The 25,468-nt window shown below is 35.2% G+C and overlaps 2 protein-coding genes and 1 pseudogene across 2 annotated transcripts in view; 2 read left to right on the top strand and 1 right to left on the bottom strand.

The window, feature by feature from the left end:
- LOC100376569 (uncharacterized) overlaps positions 1 to 2,035 on the top strand; it is a 43,956-nt gene extending 41,921 nt beyond the window's left edge. Inside the window, exon 11 of the mRNA XM_002734153.4 lies at positions 284 to 2,035. Within this exon, the coding sequence (XP_002734199.1) occupies positions 284 to 309 (26 nt within the window). The 3' untranslated portion in view covers positions 310 to 2,035. The remainder of the gene's footprint in view (positions 1 to 283) is intronic.
- Positions 2,036 to 5,096: 3,061 nt separating this feature from the next.
- On the top strand, positions 5,097 to 24,051 carry LOC100376417 (delta(14)-sterol reductase TM7SF2-like). The gene is made up of 13 exons (XM_085505829.1): positions 5,097 to 5,194; positions 6,198 to 6,371; positions 13,235 to 13,510; positions 13,995 to 14,133; positions 14,461 to 14,657; positions 15,006 to 15,060; positions 18,511 to 18,708; positions 18,862 to 18,965; positions 19,128 to 19,247; positions 22,223 to 22,391; positions 22,528 to 22,608; positions 23,120 to 23,242; positions 23,499 to 24,051. The coding sequence occupies exons 2-13, from the start codon at positions 6,213 to 6,215 to the stop codon at positions 23,657 to 23,659; spliced, it is 1,782 nt and encodes a 593-aa protein (XP_085361955.1). The 5' UTR covers positions 5,097 to 5,194; positions 6,198 to 6,212; the 3' UTR covers positions 23,660 to 24,051.
- Positions 6,857 to 8,725, bottom strand: LOC144350649 (zinc finger protein 862-like; annotated as a pseudogene).
- Positions 24,052 to 25,468: the final 1,417 nt, after the last annotated feature.

The raw sequence follows: 25,468 nt of genomic DNA, 5'->3' as shown, positions 1-25,468 counted from the left end.
TTGTCAATGTTATGTATCGATTGATCGATTGATCCATCATCGTTAAGTTAGATACAAGAACAGTATTTGCTCTATAAGATGCATATATCAAATAGAAATGCATGCAATAAAATGTGATTGAGTTGCACAATAGTTGCACCTGTCATTTATGTAACACCATGCGTTACTATGGAGCAAATAATCAGGGTCATGTATCTTTCCGTACTCCAGCATACCAGTAATCATTATTGCTAGAATGCATAGTTTGTCAATGTTCTCACTGTTTTTTTTTCATTATTTACAGCAATAAGAGAGTCAAGTTCAAGATAGAAGTCATCATGCCTTACTGCATCAATGTACTGGTTTTACATGCAAAATTACTCTATATATACATATACATATATACCCAGGATATAGTGATAAAAGAAATACGACTCTGATTTACAAAAAGAATGATAGTTTGCCATTCCATAAAATTTGCGATTGCATAATTTTGCACATCGATGAGCGCTAGCGTTGTTTAATCAAACCCTATTTTTTATCTATTCCATTTAAACCAGAAAAATTTTGCAAAATAATGGTTAATATATATATAGACAGAGTCTTATGAATTATTGCAAGGTTTGGTGTTTAGTAGGTTTTAGTATGAGATTACAGGACCAATAGCATTATTTTTGTGGTGTGTAGATACTTATTAATGTGAGGTTAGACTTGCATATCTACAAGGCAGAATTTGATAGGTCGAATAAACCTGTCAATAAAGAAGCTGCTCTCTGATTGGTCTGACTATTAGATTTTAGGTTTGGGTAGCCAATCAGACACAATTTTGTAATTAGCTTTGCATCGACTCTTGGTTTGTGGGATTAGCCAATGAAAATCCCAACTGGACATGTACGATGGTGAAATATCTCCACCACTTCATTTTCTGAAGGATATTTAGGAGATAAAAATAAAAAAAAATAAACAATTTTTTTGTACCTATTTTACACAAGTTCTTGGCCATTTGTTTTTTCCTCATATTTTCATATTATAGTGCATTACCTGGATATTCACTGGCTGAGGCCTTCATATGTGGGACACTGGGTTAGAATACGGTTTTGACAATGTCCATATTAACTGTTACTTGTCAGCTTAAGCTACTTATTATGTAGACTGGTGGAGACAAATATTTGATGCTATTTTTGAAGAGATTAAAACCCAATTCATTACAGGGGTGATGTTCTACTTAATTACCTGGTGCGTATAGCTGTCTCATTGCCAACATTTAGGCAGTTAATGAACATTTTGGAGAGGCCAGAACATTTTTTTTTTTTACGTATATCCATCTTCCATATATATATAGACGAGTTTCACAATATAAATAAATAAATTAATTAGTGTGCCTAATTAACAATGCAATGCTTGTAAGCAACTGACATATTCAAAGATTATGTTTATTTTGTTGTAATTATTTTCAGTATGGAATTGTCATGTTTACTATTAAATATATTATAATTGCTATTAGATGAATCATGGGCGCTAACAAATGTACTTAACCAAAATTGAATAGTCAACCAGTGCCATCTTCCTGTGTCAATGTGGAATTGTTTTATTTAAAAAAAATATCAATCAAAATTTGGCAATAATGTAAACAAGCAGTTGGTATAATGATTGTACTATGGTAATTGTTAGAAAACAGTGGTCAGACTCGTGAGTATTTGGTGATAGTGAAAATAGTGCCCTTCATTCTGAGGAAGGTGGACTCTGTCCTCGGGTAGGACTAGCAATGGTATACAAGAAAGTGTGTTCATATTTTTTATTACCATGAAACCTTTAAAGAAACTCAATAAACTAAGCAGTTAGTATCTTCAAAATACAAAATATGTGTATGGTGGTCACTCATCATGTCTTAAGTATTAAGATTAATTGCAATTGAGAAGAGTTGCCATGCAGTAGGGTGTGTCTTTTTACAGTGTGTTCAACAGTTATTTTTTTCACAAAGACTTTTTTTTTGAATTGTAGAATTACAAAATGCTCTTACTTATCACATAATAAACCATGCAGTTTTAATTAAAAATGAATCTGTTTTCTCACTGACTTCTCAAAACAGTGCTAGTTAGTCCTAACAATGAATGATTGTAGGTAAGATGTACCAGGGTCACAACTTACACCAATGTGTTGGCTGTCACAATGCACCAGGGTCACAACTTACACCAATGTGTTGGCTGTCACAATGCACCAGGGTCTCAACTTACACCAATGTGTTGGCTGTCACAATGCACCAGGGTCACAACTTACACCAATGTGTTGGCTGTCACAATGTACCAGGGTCTCAACTTACACCAATGTGTTGGCTGTCACAATGCACCAGGGTCACAACTTACACCAATGTGTTGGCTGTCACAATGCACCAGGGTCACAACTTACACCAATGTGTTGGCTGTCACAATGCACCAGGGTCTCAACTTACACCAATGTGTTGGCTGTCACAATGCACCAGGGTCTCAACTTACACCAATGTGTTGGCTGTCACAATGCACCAGGGTCACAACTTACACCAATGTGTTGGCTGTCACAATGTACCAGGGTCTCAACTTACACCAATGTGTTGGCTGTCACAATGTACCAGGGTCTCAACTTACACCAATGTGTTGGCTGTCACAATGCACCAGGGTCACAACTTACACCAATGTGTTGGCTGTCACAATGCACCAGGGTCACAACTTACACCAATGTGTTGGCTGTCACAATGCACCAGGGTCACAACTTACACCAATGTGTTGGCTGTCACAATGCACCAGGGTCACAACTTACACCAATGTGTTGGCTGTCACAATGCACCAGGGTCTCAACTTACACCAATGTGTTGGCTGTCACAATGCACCAGGGTCTCAACTACCCATCAACCATATACAATGTAGGTTCCATTATTTGTGCTTGTAGTTGTGGCACTGTTTCTGTATCACAATAACACGGGATAATGAATATAGTAAATCTTGCCTTCACATAATTCTACAAAAAGTCTGTGTTGCAATTTTAGCTAAATAGGTTGATGCTATTTCATGCATGAGTATATTTAAATCACAAATTCAAAAAAAGGTTTTAAATATTTTCAATTCATGCTTTCTTCCTTATGTATAATTTTTACAAAATCTATAAAAATGAACATTTGTTGCATAAATCATATTTATGTATTCTGCATTGTCATCATTCTTGATCCCTCTTTAGCATTCGCTCCATAATAAAGGAGCCCTCTATAGGTGGTTGTTTGTATTCTTTCCCTTTTTAAATTTATGTTAGGAAATCATTCTTACTCTCAGGGCAACAAAGGTATTCTCTCGATCTTTATAAATCCTTATGAACTTCACTGAAAACGAAAAGTTTTGAGAAACTAGCTTCAGATTCAACCCCCTAAAATCTTACCATCACCTTATGTGATGTGAAAATAAATTCTTGGAATGGATCATCATGATTGTAACACAATAACAAACATATTTGTTGATCAATCTTGTGCACCACACACAAATTATTTACAACTTGAGTTGGCATATCAACAATTACGTCATTAATCATATATGCGATATCACATCCATGATGAAAATAGTAATACAATTGTCTTTTTAAACTGAAGTAAAAAATAAAATGAAACTGAAAAATACAATTAAAATAATTTTTAAAATTGATGAATTAAAAACTAGGTGATTATGCATTAACACTTATAAAATCTACATTTGCCTCGCTAGTAGGTAATAAACTATTTTCGCTTATAACCTTCATAACTTGGAGGGGCTTAATTCAAGTTCTACATTTTTACTGAAATTGGAAGTGGTTTTCAATTATACATTTTACTAACTTAGGGAGAGGAGCTTTACACATGGCCTGCTGATGTCATGGCTATCCATGGAGGTCAAAATTCTATATTTTGAAAAGAAGAGTCTTGGATATGTATATAATTACATCTTCTAGGTGACGATTCTATCCCTGAGGCTGATATTTTTGTTATATATTATAAAATATATAATGTAGCTCTGATTCCATCAATCAAGGTTTCTAAATCAAAATAATTAGCGTATATCTTATTTCTTCCTGAAAAACAATGTGTGTTTTTAGTGTAGTGTACGGGGGAATGAATATATTTGCAATGGCTTTGATATGAGCTACAGAGAATTAGTGAAAAGGTGTTACTTATGTGTTACCTTTACGTGAAGATATGAGTTATGTACCGTATTTGTCTAAATGTTAACAAATTAACTCACCTCATTATACCAAGCTTTTCACTTTTTATGATAAAAAGCACATTCAATCAGTGATGATTGCACTTTAATCTCCAAAAATTACTCTAACATGTAGTAAATTCTTCACTGTGCATATAATAATTTCATAGAATGCATAACCCAGAGACTTGCTTACAAGTTTTATACTTTTTGTCAAAAATAAACGATATATATGGCTAAAATATAAAATAGTTCAGTGTTTGCAAAAAAATTGAGTAATCACAAGATGTAGATGGTCCCAACTGTTGCCCCTACTATTATTTAAATGTGTTATTTTTTTCCCCATAATTTTCATACCTTTTGTTTCCTGTTTTATTTATTTTTTGTTGGTTAAGAAAGAATGCCATGTATAAATGTCTCAATCTGCCGTATCCTTACCATGCACTATTACAGGGTGAAAGCTGCTAGAACCAATACATATAGTATACAGAAAATTATAGTACTATTTTTGCTGAAGGAATGAATCGGTGAAAATAAAATCCAGTGAAAATACCTTTTTTCCTATTTTTCACATTCAACTCGTCAAAAATCAGTGAAAATTAATTCCAGCTAAAATATTTCACAGTAGTTAATAATTACACTGGACGACAATTTTCTATATACATGTATTAATATATGTTTGCATTAGTAAAACGTAAATATGTGCGGAAGCCCGTGTACCCTGGTGTCTGCAGCTGATTTGTATCACGTCTGACCATGGAGGTAGAGGTCTGACTGAGCTTCATTCATAGCTCTTGTTTGTATTCGAATGAACTTTGACCTAGATGCAGTCGGAATGAGATGGACCAATCAAGCGCGATATATTTGAATAAATTTGAATTCAGCCAATGAAAATACTTCCCGCCGAGGTCAGGCGGTTAGGCGCCAGTGTTTCAAAGCGTCGAATAGACTGCCTCTTGTATTTTATGACAATAAGCTTTACTATCTTGTAGTAATTTGTAGATTTCAGCACAAACAGCAAGGTTAGTATGATATGATAATTAATAGTTTATGGTATTCAATCTAAAGATGAAGTATTTCTGTTAGTTTATCACTTATAGTAGACCACACACCACGGGAGAGCTCCATGGTTACGGAGTGGATTGTGTTTTACTTATCGTTTGCGTGAATCTCGCAGACTGGGTATTTGTATTAAAATGCTTCTCGCATAAACTTGTAACTGTCCAAGTATGGCACAACCAATCGAATCATTGTATCCACTTGTTGTACGACATTGCGGCTTGTTCTGTTTTGGTTTGTTTTGAACTGGAAGTATTAATAATTCATTCACATTGAATCTCTCGTTTTAAAACGCTGAACTTGTGTTTCGGTACGCTGACAACACTTTTCGACACGCTTATAACATCTTTGTATTGCAACCTTTATTGAATAATGATTGATTAAACATCTGCTATTTCAATTAACATATACTATCGTCTTTATTTCCCGGTTTCACCGCAGTGCAGTAGAGGCAATGTAGCCCCTTTTTATGCGTACCCCAAACTTCCGAGGACGCCATCTTTGTTGTTCATGAACGCAATCTCGATCCTTTGTTTACGACTACGACCTTTGCTTATAGCGATTCATATCAACTAACGACATTTGAATTTGCACAACGGGTAGAAACTAATTACGTTGTATCTTGGTCAAATTAGTTGGAAGATACACATCATATTTATAATAATTAAACTTTCTGTTGCATGGTTCCGGTATTCTTGGGCTGTGAACCATACCAACCTGGTACCATGGAGCTCTACGATCATACATGTAAACTGATGATGGTTGTGGAATATTAAACCACACTGTGCCTATGTTCTTTTTATTCTTATCAATTGGTTATGCAATTGTACTAGAAATTGCAAGCAATTTCCTTATTTGATTGTCACATTTGAGAATTCTACAGTCAACACAGGTAAACCACATCAGCGTTGCAAGTTTATAATAAAACCTTTTAGTATAATTTTCATTGACAATATTTTGTTGCAGGGTCATAAAAGGAAAATGCCGACGAAAAGGTCTAGTATAGGGGAGAATGTGATGGCAAAATGGCCAGGTAGTAGTCTGTGGTTTCCTGCCAAAATTACTGGTTATTATGGTAAAAACTATGAAGTGGTATTTCAAGATGGGACTGAGTATGAAATCGAGCCTAAATATGTTAATGTAAGTTTGTACACCACTTTTTACAAAGATGTACTCATTTATTCAGAGATCATATGTTTCTTCACACCAAAACAAAGTTTTTTGTATGCTACCTCCAAATGTATGAAAAAAGAAAAACTTTCATTAGTCCCCGCTCAGGCGCAGCTTGAAAAGGGGACTTTATAATTCAGGTTTTGTCCGTTTTCCGTCTCCAACATTTTCTCAGAAATTCTACAGCAGGTATCAGTGAAACTTGGCAGGTTGATGAACAAGTTTCTTCCGAGTATGCACGTAATTCTTTTTCCAGATCTGAAAATCCCAAGTGGGTCTTTTTCACGATTTTTATCAAAAATTACCTCTCCCGGCAACATTGACAGAACGTCTGCTCATGCTCAGAATAAATTAATTACTGTAAAATACTTTATTTTTGCTTGCAACATTTTTTTGCTATTTTCGCTGAAAGAATGTTTCAGTTAAAATAAAATCCAGCAAATATTCCCTTTTTCTTATATTTTACAGTCAAACTTGTCAAAAATCAACTTTTCTATTTCAGCTGTACCATATTCTGCAATCTGGTCTTCTTTGTCTGGTAGTTTTGAAGGTACCAGAATGTCAAAGGCTGAACTGATTTGGTCATCATCTTCATGGAATCTATTGACCAAATTTTCTGAGAGACAACTAAGAAATTTCTCACTCGTCTTAGCAAAATTGTCTCTTTGTTTTTTATCGGCGGCTACAACATGTCCATAGAATTCTACTTCTGTTGGCAAATCAGTATCATTAGTAGTATCCTGTGTTATAGTATCAATAAAAGATTGATAATTTCTACCCTTTTTAGTTTTGAAATCTTCTACAGTTTTTTGACAAGCATTAATGTGATGTTTAACCTCAGTAAAAGTAAGACCATCAGACTGCAAAGCTAAACAGGTGGTGTTGAAAACTGATAACACATCAAGCAAAAAAAAAATGACAAAGCAAGAAAGTCAAATCTGGCAATATTCTTCAGAAGTCCAGACACACAGGCATTGTTTCTATTATTGTCAACATCGTCTTTGAGTGCTGTGATAAGAGAGCTCACTGTTCTACAAATTGCTGAAACACTATTGTAGAATGATAACCACCTTGTGCTAAATGTCTGTTGATATTTCAACTGACTTTCACCCATTATTTTCTGACTAGCAGTTAACTTATTCTGATTCTTGGGTGAATAATGATAATATTTATAAAGATCATTAACAAGTGCTTGGTATTTAACAAGGTAAGGAATGCAGTCTGCAGCTTGGCCACTGGCTAGGGCAAGTTTATGTGCAGCACAATGTTGTGACAGAATAAACAGATTGTCCTCCTTAAAACAAGTTGTTAATCACTTTCTCTGTCCAGTCATAACACTGGCACCGTCAGTACCCAGTGAAATTAAATTTGATAGAAGTAGGCCCTTGTCATCAATAACATGTTTCACCTCTTCGTAAAGTGCCTCCGCAGTTGCACTAGATAACATGCTGACACTCAAAAAATGATTCAATCTTTCCATCTACTACACCATGTATGTAGATCATGAGATTTTGGCAAATGCCAATGTCTGTAGATTCATATAATTCTAGAGAGTAGAATTTTGCTGACTTCATTTTCCCGAATAAGTTCATTTTCAACTACTTCGTCAATGCACTCCAAAAAGTCGTCAACACTAGTACTATGCGTATAACAAACTCTGTCTGAATGCTGCAGAATTTCTAAGGACACCACTGAAAATAATTAAAAAAGAAAAGAAAAATATTGCTCTATTTTATTTAGAAATGTAAATTAAACCTCGTGCTACTGATTACATGATATTCCACATAAATAAAAATATTACAAATACATTTTGAATTTACAAGTAATTAAAAAAAAAAAGAAACCAATAAAATATCTACAATCATTCACCTGAATTCTGCAAAAATCCTGAACAGATCTCACTTTACTTTTCGCAATATCTTCTTTTGCAACAAAGTAAACACTCCTCATGGCTGCCACAATAGTCTCTTTGACGGCACTGTACGCATTCGTTGCTGCTCGGGGCATCTCTTCATTAACAGTAGAGTCCGCTGCTGCCACAGCGAACTTATGATCATTACTTTTTTCATGTTTTGGATTTTCTGATCACCTGTGGTGAAGATATTGCTTCTACCTGCTGCAATACACGATTTGCAAAAGAACAGTTGTTTTTCAGAATCGTTCTTCAACCACGGGTAGCGTGAAAACCATTCTGATTTTATTTTGTGTCGAGGAGTAGCAAGTTTTCAATCTTTTCTCGTTTCTGACGCAGAACATTGCTCCTGAGATTTTTTCTCCAAATCATTTCCCCCCCAAAAGTCGGTCAGTGTTCGTTTAGATGCCATTGTTATGGAAATGTGCTGCAAACTTATCGACCTTTTTGATCCCGGAAGTGCTATTGCCAGCGTTTAAAAATAACAACGAAAACTTACAACTTGGCATAACAAAATTAAATTTCGGGTACTCTTGAAGTTGTTCCGATAAAACACGAACATGCTTCGGTGATTCCAGAAAAATTAACTGTGAGTGCGTGCGCATGTAACACAACTGTTTAATAGACGCAGTGGTTATGCAAATCGAGGTTAGCGTCTGTTTCTCGGTGCAATAGACTGTTAGTGCTTCGTGTGAGTTATTTTTCCGTCATTCCAGTTATCACCACGTTCACCACAATAAATATTGACTTCTAATTACATGATTGTATGTTCAGTTTTAAGTACTCGCCAATTTTTTCGTCACATCGGAATAGTATTAGTCAACTGGAATTTGTTATCGCAATTGGCGATGTGGCGATCGGGTAGCGGAAGCCCTGTAATCCCTATAACAGTTTTCCAATATAGATAAATTGTAGTACGTAATGAACTGTATAACTCAGTCTCAACAATGAAATAAAGCAATGTACCGGTATATATTTACATTATTTATACTTATTTATTACCGGTATACTTTTATTGCTACTGTACTGATAGTAATACTTCTCAATGGCGTATTTTAGGGTCAGTATTATCTACGGAAATATTTGTTTATAATTTTATAAACTTGCTTCGTAATACCCACCCCAATCAGATATAATGTGTACATATTTTAATTAATACAGATGTACTAACAAAAATGAAATATTGATCATTTCATATTTTATTATATAACCTGCACAAAAGTAATCAATATTTTCCTTGCTAGAATGATGTGTAACTTCATACGGGAATCCTGATAAAGTTCACAACTGGCGATTTAGCAGTATTAGGGATTGTCAACTTCTCATGAATTTGATTACCTAACGTGTTTAGGTTCATGCGCTGCAAGTTGCAGAGCACGTACCTAAGCACCCCCCAGCAAATAATTAAGCCAAGGCGGTTTCGATATCGAAATCAAGAAACTCTCCGATTTGATACAATCTGGGAAGTTCAAATTACTAAATGAAGTACAGGACGACGAAGCTGAAATATCCAAGAACCAACACATCTCAAAAGTGAATATTCGCGGTATATTTTAATTCTAATCAGACCAGAAGTGGGAATTTGCTAGTACTCTAAATAACATATTGGCGATCCGCTCTGCTAGGATTGCCCTTATAATCACTTTTGTAAGTTTGTATGTGTGTGTCTGTGTGTGTGATTACTAGTGTTTTCACGTATTATTTCTTCTGTGATTTTTTTGGCTTGGCCAATTTCGCTCAAAATTGGCAGGTAGGTCACACACCTTCACCCTAGTTATTAGGAAAAATGTGGAAAAAAATTTGCCCCACCGTTGCCATTGCATAGCTTTGCGTCAAATGCATCTCCTACAAATTTGGGATAAAACACTCCTGACATAACTCATTCTACTCAGCTTGAATGTGGGTACAAAGTTACTATTTGAATTTTTTTTTCATTACCATGAAATTTGAGCCCTAAGTTGTGGTAACTGTTCACCAGGAATGGCTATTTAACTCTTCTGTGATTTTTTTGGCTGAGCCGATTTGGTTCAAACTTGGCAAGCAAATCACACCTTCACTTTAGTTAGGTTGTAAAATCTGAATTTTTTTTTATACATTTGCGCCAAATGTATCTCACCCTACATTTCTACTCAGCTTGGGCGTAGGCAACAATATACCGTTTGTTTTTCTTATGTCTACTTTCCAGGGTTCTCCCCAGGGCTTTTTAGCGCCAAGGTCCGCGGCGCTATACCTGTGAATCTCGGCGCTTCACTTGGGACCTCGGCGCTATGTGTTCCCACCTCGGCGCTTGATTTCATATTTGACATGCCAATATCAGATGTGAAAAAGCTTTGTTCGCCACACCGGTCGGCCCCGACCGTCACTCAAAATTAGTGACCACCACGGAAATGCTTCCGACGAGGACTATTGTCTGATTGTTGGTATAATTAAGTACCGACCGACACGCATCCTGCCAGTCGTGGATTATAATTTATAAACAATATCCCTAGTCGCACGATACGTAGCGGCTAGTCAAATTTGTGGAATTAGCACCTCTTTGTTTGTAAGTAAATACTTTCTGCGATAGACACAGTCTTTAGATTTAAAGCTAAAATTATTTCAAAATGAATTCCACCTCGATATAACATGGTCAAATCGGAGTTCACGATCAGTTCACGCTACTCAAGAAAAAAACGTGTTTATTGCGTGATTTGGTAAAATACATTTGAACTGTTATCATTGCGAATCATGTAAAAACTATTCTTTCAAGACCTAATTTACCTTTTAAAAATTGCAAATCACCTCTTTCGAAAGCTGTCATGCAGTTTTCAATTGAAATCGATGCCAACACATCGTGCTACGACATTGCTTTACTTCCGCAATGTCATTTTTATGCTCACTACCATTCGGAAAACTTCGGGTTCTACCGGCATTACCATGCGGCATTTTGATTGGTTAATGGAATTCTTGACCCATCTGGTCAAAGGACACGTGCTAATGTTTCACAAACATCATGGCGGGCCTGTTTTTTTTTACCGAAGCGATCAAGTGATCAAAAATAATCGCTCCCGATAAAAATAAGTCTGATTTTACTTACATTTCATATAAAAAAAAAAGAAGTAAAATTTGTTGAGGAATTATTGCTATAACTGGTGTATAACATGGCCAAGTAAGTTATGTCACGTCGTAACTTTGATGATCGTTTTGAAGCTTTATTTGTTCGCTCATTACTGTAATTGTAAACGTTTTAGAAGTTGATGGTACGAATAATAAATTACAACAATACGTCAATTAATTACGTGATCGATTTTTTGAAGGAGAATGTTTTTGGAGTGAATAAAATTATGAGATTCGTGAACATAAATCTGGCTTAACGTTTTGAATGCGTTTCCTTCAACGTTTTACAAAACAATTAAATTGCAACAATAATGTATTTGTGTTTGTTTTTAGTCTGCAGCATTTGTATTTCGAGAATGTTTCAAACTCTTCTAAATTGTGAAACATAATGTGTTGATTCCATTAAAAAAAATATTTGCCCTGTGACTGAGCTCACTAATATTCATAATTGTAAATAAGTTCTGTTAATCAATGAAGGAAAGATATGTAAATGATATGCAAATTATTATGCAAATTAGCCCCGGCGCTATGCATTTTTTCTGGGGAGAACCCTGCTTTCATTACCGGGAAAATTTACCTCAAAGTGGAAGCAACTTTTCATCAGCAATGACTTTAAACCCCCCTTGTTTTTTTTGCTTGGCTGATTTTGTTCATACTTGATAGGTAGGTCGTATCGTCACTAATTGGAAAAAAATCCTGGCCCACCACTGTCATTGCAACAGCCAAAAACTGATTTTTGAATACTTTCGCCCCAAATTTATTACCTCCTACCAGTTTTGTAATTATAGCCGTGTTCAAATGATCATGTTTTTATTTTGGCTACGTTGCACACTGGTAAGAGATCACAGGCACCGACATTGTAACACTGTATCAACGTAATCCCAACGCAACTTTGAACTTTGAGTGAACTGTAAATACTGCCTTCAGTCTAGAAAATACTATCGCAAAACGGTTGGAAATAATAAATTTAACAGCAGAATACGTCCTAGCAATAAAATATAGTGACTTCTAAAGACTGAGTGTTTTTTGGCGAACTTCGTATATGGTGCCCGGTGCCTACCGTGGCAACAGCCGAAAACATGTTGCTTGTTTTTTGTGCGAAGCCGATCGCCAACTCGCCCATCGGCTTGTTTTAGTATAAGCTAGTTCAAATTACTAAACAAAGTATAGGACGACGAAGCTTAGATATCCTTGAACCAACACATACCAAAAATGATATCTCAAAAATGAATATTCGTGGTGTATTTTAAGTCTAACCGGACCATAAGTTGGAATTCGTTAGTACTCTAAATATCCAAATATATTTTAGTATAAGGTAGTAATAAAACCTCATTCTATATAAGAGTATAATGTTAATTGCTTTAATTTGCAAAGAAAAAATTTCTCTTGTGTTTTACGACACAGTGTCAATGACAAGTTTTGTCTTCACAAATACCATTAAATCTTGAAATTGCAAGCATTTCCAGTAGTGAAAATTGATTTACAGTATAATAATTACTACCATACTGTTCTCAGAACAATGTTTACAATGTACCAGTACATAAACAAAAAAGCAAAACTTCAAAATGTGGTTGCATTGCAACAGTGCGTATCCCAAAGTATTAAACCATGATGCATGCAATTAAACATCAGTTAAAATTTAGAAGTACCAAAAAATACACATTTATAACTGATTTTGAAAGTAATCAAATTTCTAAACTTGGTCGAATAATAGCATAGCCAAATTTTTAGTGTGATAAACTATATTTAATCTTTGAATTTCAGAGAATGTGTTTATTTGTATCATTTTGTACTGATTTAGTCTTTTGATTTGAATTTATTGCAGGATGAAGTAACATTCAAGCGTTCAAGTTCCAGGTCACGATCAAAGTCTCCCTCTCGTAAATCACCATCTCGGAAATCTTCTGGACGTCCACGATCTAGATCTTCAGCAAGGCGAAAGGCTTCACCATCACCAAACCGGCGAAAGGCTTCACCATCGCCAAACAGGCGAAAGGCTTCACCATCGCCAAACAGGCGACCAAGCACTAGTCCCAGAAGAGGTCGTTCCCGTAAGAAAGAGGCACCTGTCACATCAACACCAAAGTCCACAGTTACAAAGGTACTATAAACCTAATAACTAACACAAATATCCTGTTACAGCTCAAATTATGATATTTATAAAGCAGAATGCATCCTTATGACTCCAAACTCATAGAGTACATATTAGCACAAGGTTTTGATAGGTTTTACAGGACTTGCCCAGGCTTGAACTTCAGGGAGTCATAGACAACAATTGCCTTGATGCCCAGTTAATTTGTCAGCAAGCTTTTTGATATTCACTATATTAAGGATGTAGTAGACTTAATCAATCACTATTTTATACATTTTCTGTTTATTATCTAGTTTGGTGGCATTTGTCTATCTGTTTGCAATGAATGTGTATATCACAAAATGGTTTAATTTTTTGTCTATAAAAGTATGAATGCCACTACAGTTTTATTAAACTGCCCGTATTCAGTTGGTGTAAGAATGGGAACAAAATGTAAAGAATATTTATTGTTATTTATAATACTATACTATTGTGCTACTTCATTAATCACTAGACTGTACACACTGAAATAATAAAGACCTATGCCACGCGATCAGCCACAAAAAAAGGAGAGAAGACATTGGAACTTCCATTAGACATGCACCTTGGAAAGGTGCCGAAAACTACAGAAGAAGCCTATTCGGGTACAGTAGGTAGGTTGTTGATAACAGTTCAATTTACTATTACTTTTTACTTGATAATGATTTTAGATTTTAGCATTTTATAGATTATGATTTCAAACAATACATCACTGAAAGTTCATAAAAGATATACGAGTAAATGCTAGGTGAAAAAAAAATAATAGCAATACTACCTGACAGTCGAGGCAACTGATGTTGCATTGATATCTGTGATGAACTCTAGTCTTGAATAAAAAAAGTTCAAAACAGTTTTGTAAAATGACTGCTAGTGGTCACAATATCCTATGATATGCTCAGTGCTGCTTTTGTTGACTAGGTTTTTTTTGTTTTCTCTTATAGGCTGTATCATCTCGATTGTGTTCTTTGTCGCTGTTGTTTTTTATCCTTACCTCATATGCACACAAGAATCCTGTGCATTTTTTAAAAGACCTGTACTACCCAATAATCTTGCTAGTTATTTTGACCAAGAAGTAACTATTTTGTATCTTGGCTTTCTTGGAGTTATGGTTGTACTAAATCTTCTACCGATTGGTCTGGTAAGTACCTGTGTATGTCCACGGATCTTAGCATGTTTGTGTAATAAACCCTTTTCTGTTCATTGCAAGATCTTGTGTTATGCGTTAAATGAAATGTTAAAAACAGGACAAACAAGGGTCATAACCTTGTAGTGGAGTCAAAACATCACAGGTATTTGACAAACATGAAACTGTTTTCAGGGCATTTCCATGCTTAATGTTGTGCTATGCATAATGGTCAATTTTGATGAAGTAATGCTATCTCATGAATATAGGTGTCTTTATGGAAATGGAATCCACAGTGTCCGAATTGAAGCATTGTATGATAAATCATAGAGTAATACTTTGTTTTATTATCTTCTATTGCAGACATTTGAGGGACCACGAACTAGATCTGGGCAAAGAATGAAATACAGGCAGAATGGTATGTATTTTGTTGATATGGCTTGTACTAACTGCTTGTAATAATATGCCTGTGTGTGTCTCTTCCCAACCAGAATTTGTGCATATCTACTAATATTTGATGGCTAGTCCAGTGCAACTGCACATAAAAATTATACCCAAACTGCTGTATTTGTAGTTCATTCATCTAGTCCAAGAGAGAGAAAAATGTGTGGTTCCTGTAACCCCACCTACCCTATTTTTACTGCACAACCCTAAATGTTTTTTGTGACCATATTAAATAGAAAAATAAAAAAAAAATCCTACCTAGTTGTATTTTGTAAAGCATTTTATCACATGTAATAACACCCGTGTGATATTTTTGGTATTACACACTTTGAAAGTGACGTCACACTTTAAGTCTGTGATGTGATTGGCCAATACAGCTAATTTCACCTTTGACCTAATCAGTAAAGTTAGCGCTGAATTATGCAACACTTATGATGAGGCAGATTTTAATGACAAATTATGTAGAAATTATTACATATTATACTTATTAGATTTTTAGATTCTATATAATCTCTGATTTTATCGCTGTTGAATAAACAAAATATTAAAGATATTAATCACAGTCTCAATTCTCCCAACCCGAAAATAGTTCGGGCATGATAATGTTTCGTCTGCTGTCAATCGTACAAATTTGCATCTCAAAGTAAACAAACCTTCAGCTGACGGCGCCGAGGCCGGGCATTCACGACCATGTAGATTTGTGCCAGTCACCGATGACGATGTCAGAAGAACAATCGAAACTCAACAAAACAAAAACACAACCAAGAAAACTCTATATGATATGAGATTACTGGGCAAATTTTTGAAGACACTAGAAATAAACGAAGCTAGAGAAATCCACGAAATCCCTCCAAATGAACTGGAAACAATTCTATGCAAATTTTTTATCAGTGTCCGTAAACCAAGCGGTGATGACTACGAGCCTACTTCCTTACGATCTATGCTTTCTAGCCTTGAACGTCACCTGAAACGACACAAATACATGTATTCACTGATCAGTAGTATTGAGTTTAATGAGGTGCGGGAAACAATAAAAGCAAAACAGAAGAAATTAAAGAAAGATGGTAAGGGCAACCTACCGCGAACAGCTGAGGCGGCTACAGATGAGGAAATCGAAATTCTGTGGGAATCGGGACAGTTTGGGTCCCACAGTCCTGAAGCCATAATAAATACTATGTGGTTTTATAACACAGTACATTTTGGTCTGAGGGGTAATACCGAGCACAATAACATGTGTTGGGGAGATGTGTACTGATAGTAGCGGTCGTGAATATCTTGAGTTCTCTGAACGGCAAACTAAAACTCGGACTGGAGAAGATCAAAGGGATACCAGAAAAGTGAAGCCAAAGATGTGGGACGTCCCTGCGAATCCCAGAAGATGTCCAGTTGCTATTTTCAAAAAATACCTCGGTCTACGACCAGCTGGTTACACAAATAGTGACGACCCATACTACATCGCCACGCATTCTCGCGGACTGCCCAGACATTCAGTCCGTAACATTCAGTCCGTGAATGCATACAGCACTATATCAGAAAACCAACACAGAGAAATTTCTGGCATTTTAAATAATCAAGTAGCCACCCCTAACTATAGCACATCAAACCCGTGCCAAACATCAATACCTTCTGTTATGCAACCTCAGCCACAACGTAACATCGCGTCCCAGTTGACATCAACCAATATCAGCCATCATGCCTCAACCTTGAGTTCACAATCCACACCGATATTTGAAGGGGGGCAAGGGTTATTTTTGTTCAACGTAATTGCAATATTTTTTTGTTCGTACAACGTAAATAGAAAAAATAAATTCCGTAATTCTGTAATCACAGGCTAGACGTACAACGTAATCAATCAAATATTTTTTTCGTACACTGTAAAAATTTGTAATTTTTCTCGTACGTACAAAAATTCAAATGCAAATAAAAAAATCGTAAAGAATAATCCAGGGAAATTACATTTTAGAAACTGTAAAACGACTAGATGACACAATTCACTATAAAATTGAATGTCAAGACGTAAAAGGCCCTCTAACCGAATGAAGAGCATTACGAGGGTAATATGCGCATGCGTCTCTTCACACGGCGCAGCAATGGTGGAGAATTTGAGTCAGAGAGCTCCTCGGACCATTCAATGTTCCATTTGTTAACACTGTAAACTGTAAAAACGTCTTTTTTTCTTCGTAAATAGTGAAAAGCCCTTTTTATTTCCCGTAAAACCGTACCAGCTACACCCCTTGCCTCCCCTCATATTTGGAGGCCCCATTTCCGGCGGAGTATTTAATGTACACGTACATTACAACATTGCCAACAATGATAGCTCAACAATTCCACCGAAAAGACGTCGGATATATGCGTTTGATTTCTCTCAGTCATCAGATGAGAACTAAATAATAACTTTCAATCGACGCAGTGTTGACTTCCATGTTTGATCTCGTGGACCATGTCAATGACGTCAAGGAGTGACGGGGAAACCCCCGATAAATAGTTTCCTACAGCTTTTTGATGTATTTAATAGTTTTTACTGCTTTCGTTTTTCGCTTTAAGTGTTTAAGTTAAAAATAATGTAATTTGTTTATTTGTATTCTAACTAGTTTGGTGTTTGGACTTTTATTAAAGTTCTTTTTGATCGTATTTGTCTCTTCAATGACTCTTCACTTTTACTTGTTCGACTGAATCAATGCGCCCAGTTTTTGCGTTGTCAATTTCGGCTGCCGACGACAGTGGAAACATTTGGCTTTGAATTACAACAAAAAAGAATACATGTGATAAATAGGATCTCCAATTCGTGACCGTGTAATATCGGATTTATTAAACTCGTGTAGTAATTTTCATATGTTCCTCGCCAAAGGCTCGGAACATATGAAAATTACTACACTCGTTTAATAAATCCGATATTACACGGTCACGAATTGGAAACTCGTGTGTCGCCAAAGGCTCGGAACATATGAAAATTACTACACTCGTTTAATAAATCCGATATTACACGGTCACGAATTGGAGATCCTCTATTTATAAGATCACAAATTTTTTTTTTTCATTTGCTTTGCCTAAATGACAAAGGTGTGTCTAAGTTCTAATGTTGGATTACATGCACTTCTACTTGTAATAGAGCAAATATATGAATGAAATGTTGTGCATGCAATGTCGGCGAAACCAGAATAATGTGAAACTGTATTTACAACAAGAGCATATCATAAACATTTACAATTCTACTGAAAAAATATCTAGTTGGAAACAAAACATAAATTGAAATTATTTCCAGTTGAGTAATAAAAGATACGGGTATGGTCATATTTTGATACATGATTTGCATGTGCTCAGTGATAGATAAATTACAATTAGCTGTTATCACAATGTAGTACTGTAGTAGCAATTTGCAGAATGCTTTCACATTGTCTGATTATTAACTTGTTTTCTGTTATAGGTTTTCTGATGTTAATCCTCACATTGGCCCTGGTTGGCATCGCTCATCATTTTGATAAACTGCGGATTGCAGTTGCATACGAGAAACGTCTACAGCTGATAACTATCAGTACTGTGATATCGTTTCTATTCAGTGTGTTAGCATTTATCAAGTCTAAATGGGCTCCTCCGAACTCATTGTCACCACGAGGTAACTCTGGTAAGTAATGCTTTTTCCCTTCACTTAATACAGGATTTTTGCTCAGAATCAGCATTTATGTATCCAGTGCCTGCATTATTTCATAGATATTATGTTAGTTGTCAATGTGTCAATTCTATGATTAATATAGTTTATCTTGTTTTTCTGTTATAGGCAAAGTAGTGTATGACTTTTTTGTCGGCCATGAACTACACCCTCGCATTTGCAAAACATTTGACTTGAAAATGTTTGTGTATCGTGTTGGTTTGATACAACTGGTAAGTCTTGAGATCTTTTTGGTTTTCAAGATTTGAAACTAAATTATTTAATTTACCTCATAAAGTTCTCCTGTTGTTAATTAACATCACACTGAGACTTGTTGCATATCTGATCAAATATTTTACAGTCTTGGTGATGTTTGTCTTTTTTTTTCTTTGTAGACTTTGCTGAATTTAGTTAACATTGGAAGGATGTGTCAGTCGGAGGGTAAACCAACTATAGCTATTCTTTTTGCTGCAGCTTTTATGGGATGGTATGTGCTGGACTCATTTTGGTTTGAGGTAAGACCAACTTTTATTAGTTGATTATATCCTGGTACAGTTCATTACAGAGTGCATTGATTTACTCTAAAAGCTTAAATGCAACTGTCCTAACATTCATCACAAGTATGTGATGAGACAAGGACCATTGTTCATCACAATTAAATACTGTAAATCTCTTTAATTTCACAAAACAATTTTAGTCATGAATGTGTGAAAATCATCAAATTGGAAATGTAGGTGGTTGACAGTATTATTAATTCCCATGTAAACAGACTTGCCTTTGAGTACCGTATAATACCTCATATAAGCGCCAACCAGTATTAGGCGTCAGTACAATAGAAAAGGTGATAATTTTCACACCAATTAGGCGCCAGTCAAGGTTGAATGTTTGGATAAAACCGTGAAATCGGAGCCAGTGAATTCCCCATGTGGCTGACTTCCGCCTAACACTTGAGCTAATCTTTAACAGTGTTTACTCTAGGATGTGCAACTGCGTGATTCCTCGCCCCGTTATAGTCCTAATTGAAACTGGTTTATATTACAATATATCAATTTAAAAATTAGGATCAAAAGCTCAAGTTCGGGGTGCGGTTTCTATTACATACATACTGTAAAACATGTTGAAATAGCGGCATGCAATTTTAGCGAATTGTGGTAAAATGACGTAGTAGCGAAATGTTGATTTACCGAATCTCTTTTGTCATTGTTGATTTCTTTGTTTAGTGGCCATTTTGAATTGATAATAAAGTCATTAGTGGCATCTTGAATTAGCGAATCAGATCTCTCGCTAAATTCACGAAAGACATACTCGCGAAAAAGACATGTTTTACAGTATTGCAATCACTAAATGGGTGTGGTCATTTTTTGCCCACAACAATGCACAAAACAAACAATACACCATACAATCTCTTGAATGGGCGTCGGGGAAGAGTGAAAGGCCTTACTTTGGTTCTAAAATAGGCAATCGAAAAAAAAATGTCCACATGATAAAAAAAAATACTCGGTATATTCCGTTGAAATGTTATGAAATGCAAGTAAAATAGGTGATTTTCCGTACAATTGTGGGATCTCGTGAGATGCATGAAAGACGTGCGTCGAACGTCTGCCGCAAAAATCAAACGATTTGATTTTGAACAAGAATTTCTTTATTTCGTAGCTCACATCGACAGTCCGATCTTCGACAAAGGAATATTGCTTCCGAATACCCTCACTTAATCAAAATTGCCTATCATTAAATGTGGACAGCACATTATTAAGCATGGAAACGTCCCCCAAAATACTTTCGTGTTTGTCGAATCCCAAGCGATGTTTGACGCCACTACGACGCTATGACCTTTGTTTGTCCTTTTTTTACGTTCGATTTCATGCATAACGGGTGATTCTCGCAGTGAATGGAAAATGGTTCATTCAACTTAGTTTCACCGTAAGCGAATGATTTCATTCACATTTTATTCAATACGATAAGATATCCGCCATGTTTTTAAATGCACACGTGACTTGTTTATTGACCGGATAGGTCGAGTCGCCAATTAACCAATCAAAATGCTGGATGATGCCCACGTGTCTGAATTACTATAGCTCATTTAATATGTTAATGACAGTTCAACGACCTCATGGTGAACGCAACACAGAAGAGATTTACTGATAATGTAGTGCGATTTTTTGGCTTTGATATCCATGGGAAAACAGCATGATTTTTTTTTAAATTAAGAAATTATTTTAGGAAAGATGAACTGAGCATTTAAAAAATAATTTAACATTGTTTACAGTAATAACAGCTCATTGTCAAAACAAAGCTTACCCATTCACGTTAGTCACAATAAAAATCATACTCTTGAATAGGCGTCCAGAATAATTTTAATGTTCGAAAAATGCAGCCAAAATATTTTTAAAAAAAGCTTGATTTCTTGGTCTCCAAACTGCCGTTTAATGGCCAAGGGCGAATTTACGGCTGAATCCGGTACATTGTATAGACAGGATTCCTCTGATTGTAAGGTAACGTTACCGTAGTTCTGGGAAAAAATGACTGACCTCAATTAAGCGCCATTTGCAACAAAGTTGCCAAAATGTCACCTCAAATTAGCACCAGAAAGAAATGAAAATGTATCAAAGGGGTGCCTATATGAGGTATTATTATATTATGTGTGAGTCTGCACATTTTAAGATTTCAAACTTCACACATACATACATCAAGTCATACATACATTATGCATTTGTGTCAAAATCTTAATCAAATGGCCTACTGGTGGTTATTTTTTGTGTTTTAAAAAAATCCAAATTGGATCTTGGTTGTGCATGGATAGATTACGTTCAAACTTGGTACATTAAACATATATGGGACCTTGATGTACTTTATATTGTTTTTCAGATCAGATTCAATATGGCTGACATTTTTTTAAATGTTCATGTTCGAACTTTCATCTATTTTTTTAAACTTAAAAACTCACAATGGCTTTGTAATGCAATTAGAGCTTTAGGGATGTCTATTGTAACAATCAGGAGTTGAGGCTTAAATTTATAGCCTTTACAACCTGATACAGTGTGATACGGGCTGTAGATCATTAAACACCTGCACTGGAAATGTGAATTGTCTGATTTGGTGTGGAGAGGTGAAAGTTAATTCCATATTGCAAGCGTCAAATTCGCAATAGGGTTTGAAAACCCCCCTTTTTTTTCCATTTGTACATTTGTAATGTTCAAATGAGAAACATTGTCACTAATCAAACAGTACATCGGTCGGTCCATTCTTTTGTGGGTAGGGTGTCTATGATCATAGAATAGCAAAACAAATATGATATATATACGCAGTAAATCACAGAAACATCCTTGTCACATTTCAAAATTTTGCATTACGGAAATTTCTTTTTGAGGGAGGAAGGGAGTCAGCACCACAAATGACGTATGTTTCCTGCGCGCCAGTTACAATAGGCTGCCCTTATGTATTTCTTTTAACCAACTTAATACAGTATAAATTTCTGTTTGTTTTTTTCCAGGATCGCATTGTGCATTGTTTAGAATTTTCTGGTGACGGTTTTGGCTTTCGTCTGATATTTGGATGTCTCACAGTTATGCCTTTCTTCATGTCCTTCCCAACGTGGTATCTAATTCAGTACTCACCTGAACTTAGTAAACTGGCTGTTGCCGGCATTGTGGTGTTCCAATGTAAGTATATGCCATCTTGTACCTTGCAAGTTAATTTTCAGTATGGCTATGTTTAAATCTCCTGTAGATTTACTTGAATTATAATACATTTCATGAGTAATTTCAATAATTTGTTTCCACTGCTGTTTTCTTCTAGTGGTTGGAATGGTTGTTTATCGTGGATCCAATTCCCAAAAATGGGAATTCCGACGCAATCCATATAATCCTAAACTAGCACGTAAGTTCTTTATTTTCTGTTTGCAATAATACTCTACTGTACTGGGATATCCTGTGAAGACTGTTCTCTGTCAGAATAGCAGCCTTACTTTGTCCTTGAGTAAAGAATCTGTCTGCCAACATTCAAATAAAATTAACTTATTTCTACCTCCAGGCTCACCATTGAAATTGTTTCTCTCTGGTGCACATATAAAATATCATTTCCAATTTAAAACGTCCTTGACACTATGTTATCTTTAGCAAAGTGATGCTTAGTGTTTAGCAATAATGCGAAGAACAACTGCTATTTAAAGTACAGTAAAACTACTTTGAGCTGAACCCAGTGCAAACTGATAACCAACCGCAAGCATTATGCAGATTAGGTACAAAATCCATACATATTTTGACTAAAACTGTTGTGATCAGGTCTATAGACATCAGTAAATCAAGCACATATACATACATAATGTGTATAAGCTTATAAGTCTTTATTATCACTCTTCAATGACACAATTTCATTGTACATTTCACAGATCTTGAAAGTATTCGTACCAATGCTGGAACTCGTTTACTTGTATCTGGTTGGTGGGGATGTGTACGCCATCCAAATTACCTTGGTGATATTTTACTCACTATTGGCTTTGTTCTGCCATGCGGTAAGTAGACTAAACATCTGCAATTCTTTGTATGATTCAGGTTCATTTATTCTATTTCGAATGTATTCCGAAAATGAATATGTTTTGTCTCGTTCAGGATCATTTGATAGGCTGTGAAAAATGCCTTTTTCTGACTTAATGATAACCTTCAGCTTAATTTGCCATGGTATTTGATGAGTAGTTGTATCTTTGTTAGAACTCTTAGTTTTTCTGGTATGAAACTTATATATTCATATTGTTTGTTTGCCTTTGTTAGGATGTGCTCATTTTTTACCATGGATTCTTCCCGTAACTTGCATTGTGGAGCAAGTTGTGCGAGAAATTAGAGACTCTGAAAAATGTCGAAAGAAGTATGGAAGTTCTTGGAATGAGTATTGTGAGAAAGTAAAGTATCGCCTTGTACCTTATATTTACTGAAAACTTTATATTCAATAAAACTGAATGTACCGGTAATATGATTGAATTTTCAGTGCCGCAGATCAAGTATTTGTTTTGATCTGTTTTACTGTCGTCAACCATACACTACAACAGACATAGATTAGTCGTTACTATGGAATTCAGTGAGAACAAACTCCAAAGATTTTTCAATCTCAATAGAGATTATGCAAGTAATGTTCACTATTTCTTAGAAATAAACATAGTATTTTTAGTAAATTGTACAATCACACATCATATAATAGATATTGACACCTGTATAATTCCTCTCTTTTTAACTCAGGGTTTTGTTTTTAGATTCCTGTAGCTATGTACATATTTAATACTGCCAATCTATTGATTAGCAATTTTATATACAATTGTTTTTTTTTTTAACAATTAATGTTTATTACTGTTAACATTCTAAAGCTGAAATGTTTCCCTCGTTATAATTTATTGTCATTTCTCAATTTCTAAAGTTATTGCAATGTTAACTCGTTGTCAAGTGTTCATTCAGGGAAAGCCGCCATCATTGTTGTAAAGTCAGGCTTACCAAAAAGATTCTGTTTTTGAAAAATATGGTTTTATTCATAAATGGCTAAAAATCAGGTGCATTATCTGTGTGAGATAAATTATCATGAGTTCTATCACATCTGTGATTGTCAATTTTACCTGGGATGCACTTGACTGTTCAATGTTAGTTTAAATTGGCCTATTTGTTTTATTTAGACATGGTTGGCAACTTGTTCTGTTATAATTCTCATTGTAGGAGCCTGCCCTCTATAGCAGCATAATATGAGGGCGCACTTTGAATACATATCAAATCTGATTTTGATACTTTATTCAGGGTTTTTATTTTAGCATGCCAAAGGTATATTGATTTGTCATATCATAAATGTTGTTGACAGCAAGTCAATATTCCTAACATGGCAGTACTTTTTATAATATTTATAGTGTTACAATATAACTATGATTTTCACTATTTGTAGTATATCATTAATTCAGTTTAAAATAGATGGTAGAAGATGTGTGGGCCTAGGATTGGACCATTTATAAAGCTAAATGAGCCATTAAGATAGGTTGTGTTAGGCACTGACAGAATATTAAGATTCTACTTTATCTCTATCTTATTTTGTATTAACATTATTTTATTTTCCATGTAAACATTTTTATTCTGTGTGAGATGGTATTCATGTGAACTCTTGATAGTATCTTTTAAAACAATTAGAGGTTGAGTTTTAACTACAACCTTTCCAGTTCAATATTTTAACCAGTTTGTTTTGGGCTCGTGTTCAAAGGGATACCTATTTGGTACAATCTGTAGAATATCAACATTTGATATGTTCCTAAACATGACACTGTTCACCTCCACCTTTCATTGAAACACCATTTTCTACAATATTTTCATGGTTGAAAATATGAATATTGTATTTCTGTTTGTTGACACAATATAGACAAAACTGCACTTGTATTAGAGAAAATATTGTACTTGTATCCTTCAGTCGCTTTGCATCAAGTATGCAATATCTAAAACAGACAAGCAATGGAAAGTAAATAATGTTGTATCCCACTTTGTACGATATGCAGAACACCTGTCACTGATTATTGTAATGGCCGTAAAAAAAAAGATGAAATCAAGAGGTGTAACAACACATCCAGAAAATTTTGGAGCCTGCAATGAAGGTCTAATCACTATATCACTCAAAACCTCTTTATTTTAGGAGTTTTTTTTTCAAAATTTGATATAAGGATTAAGTAAGTATGTTAAGTATAGACTTGGTTTACATAATTCGATAGAAGTCTGATCTATTC

Source organism: Saccoglossus kowalevskii, chromosome 2 (assembly GCF_978046115.1).
Source record: "Saccoglossus kowalevskii chromosome 2, keSacKowa6.1, whole genome shotgun sequence".
Taxonomy (NCBI): Eukaryota; Metazoa; Hemichordata; class Enteropneusta; family Harrimaniidae; genus Saccoglossus; species Saccoglossus kowalevskii.
This window is presented reverse-complemented; position numbering and strand designations above follow the sequence as displayed.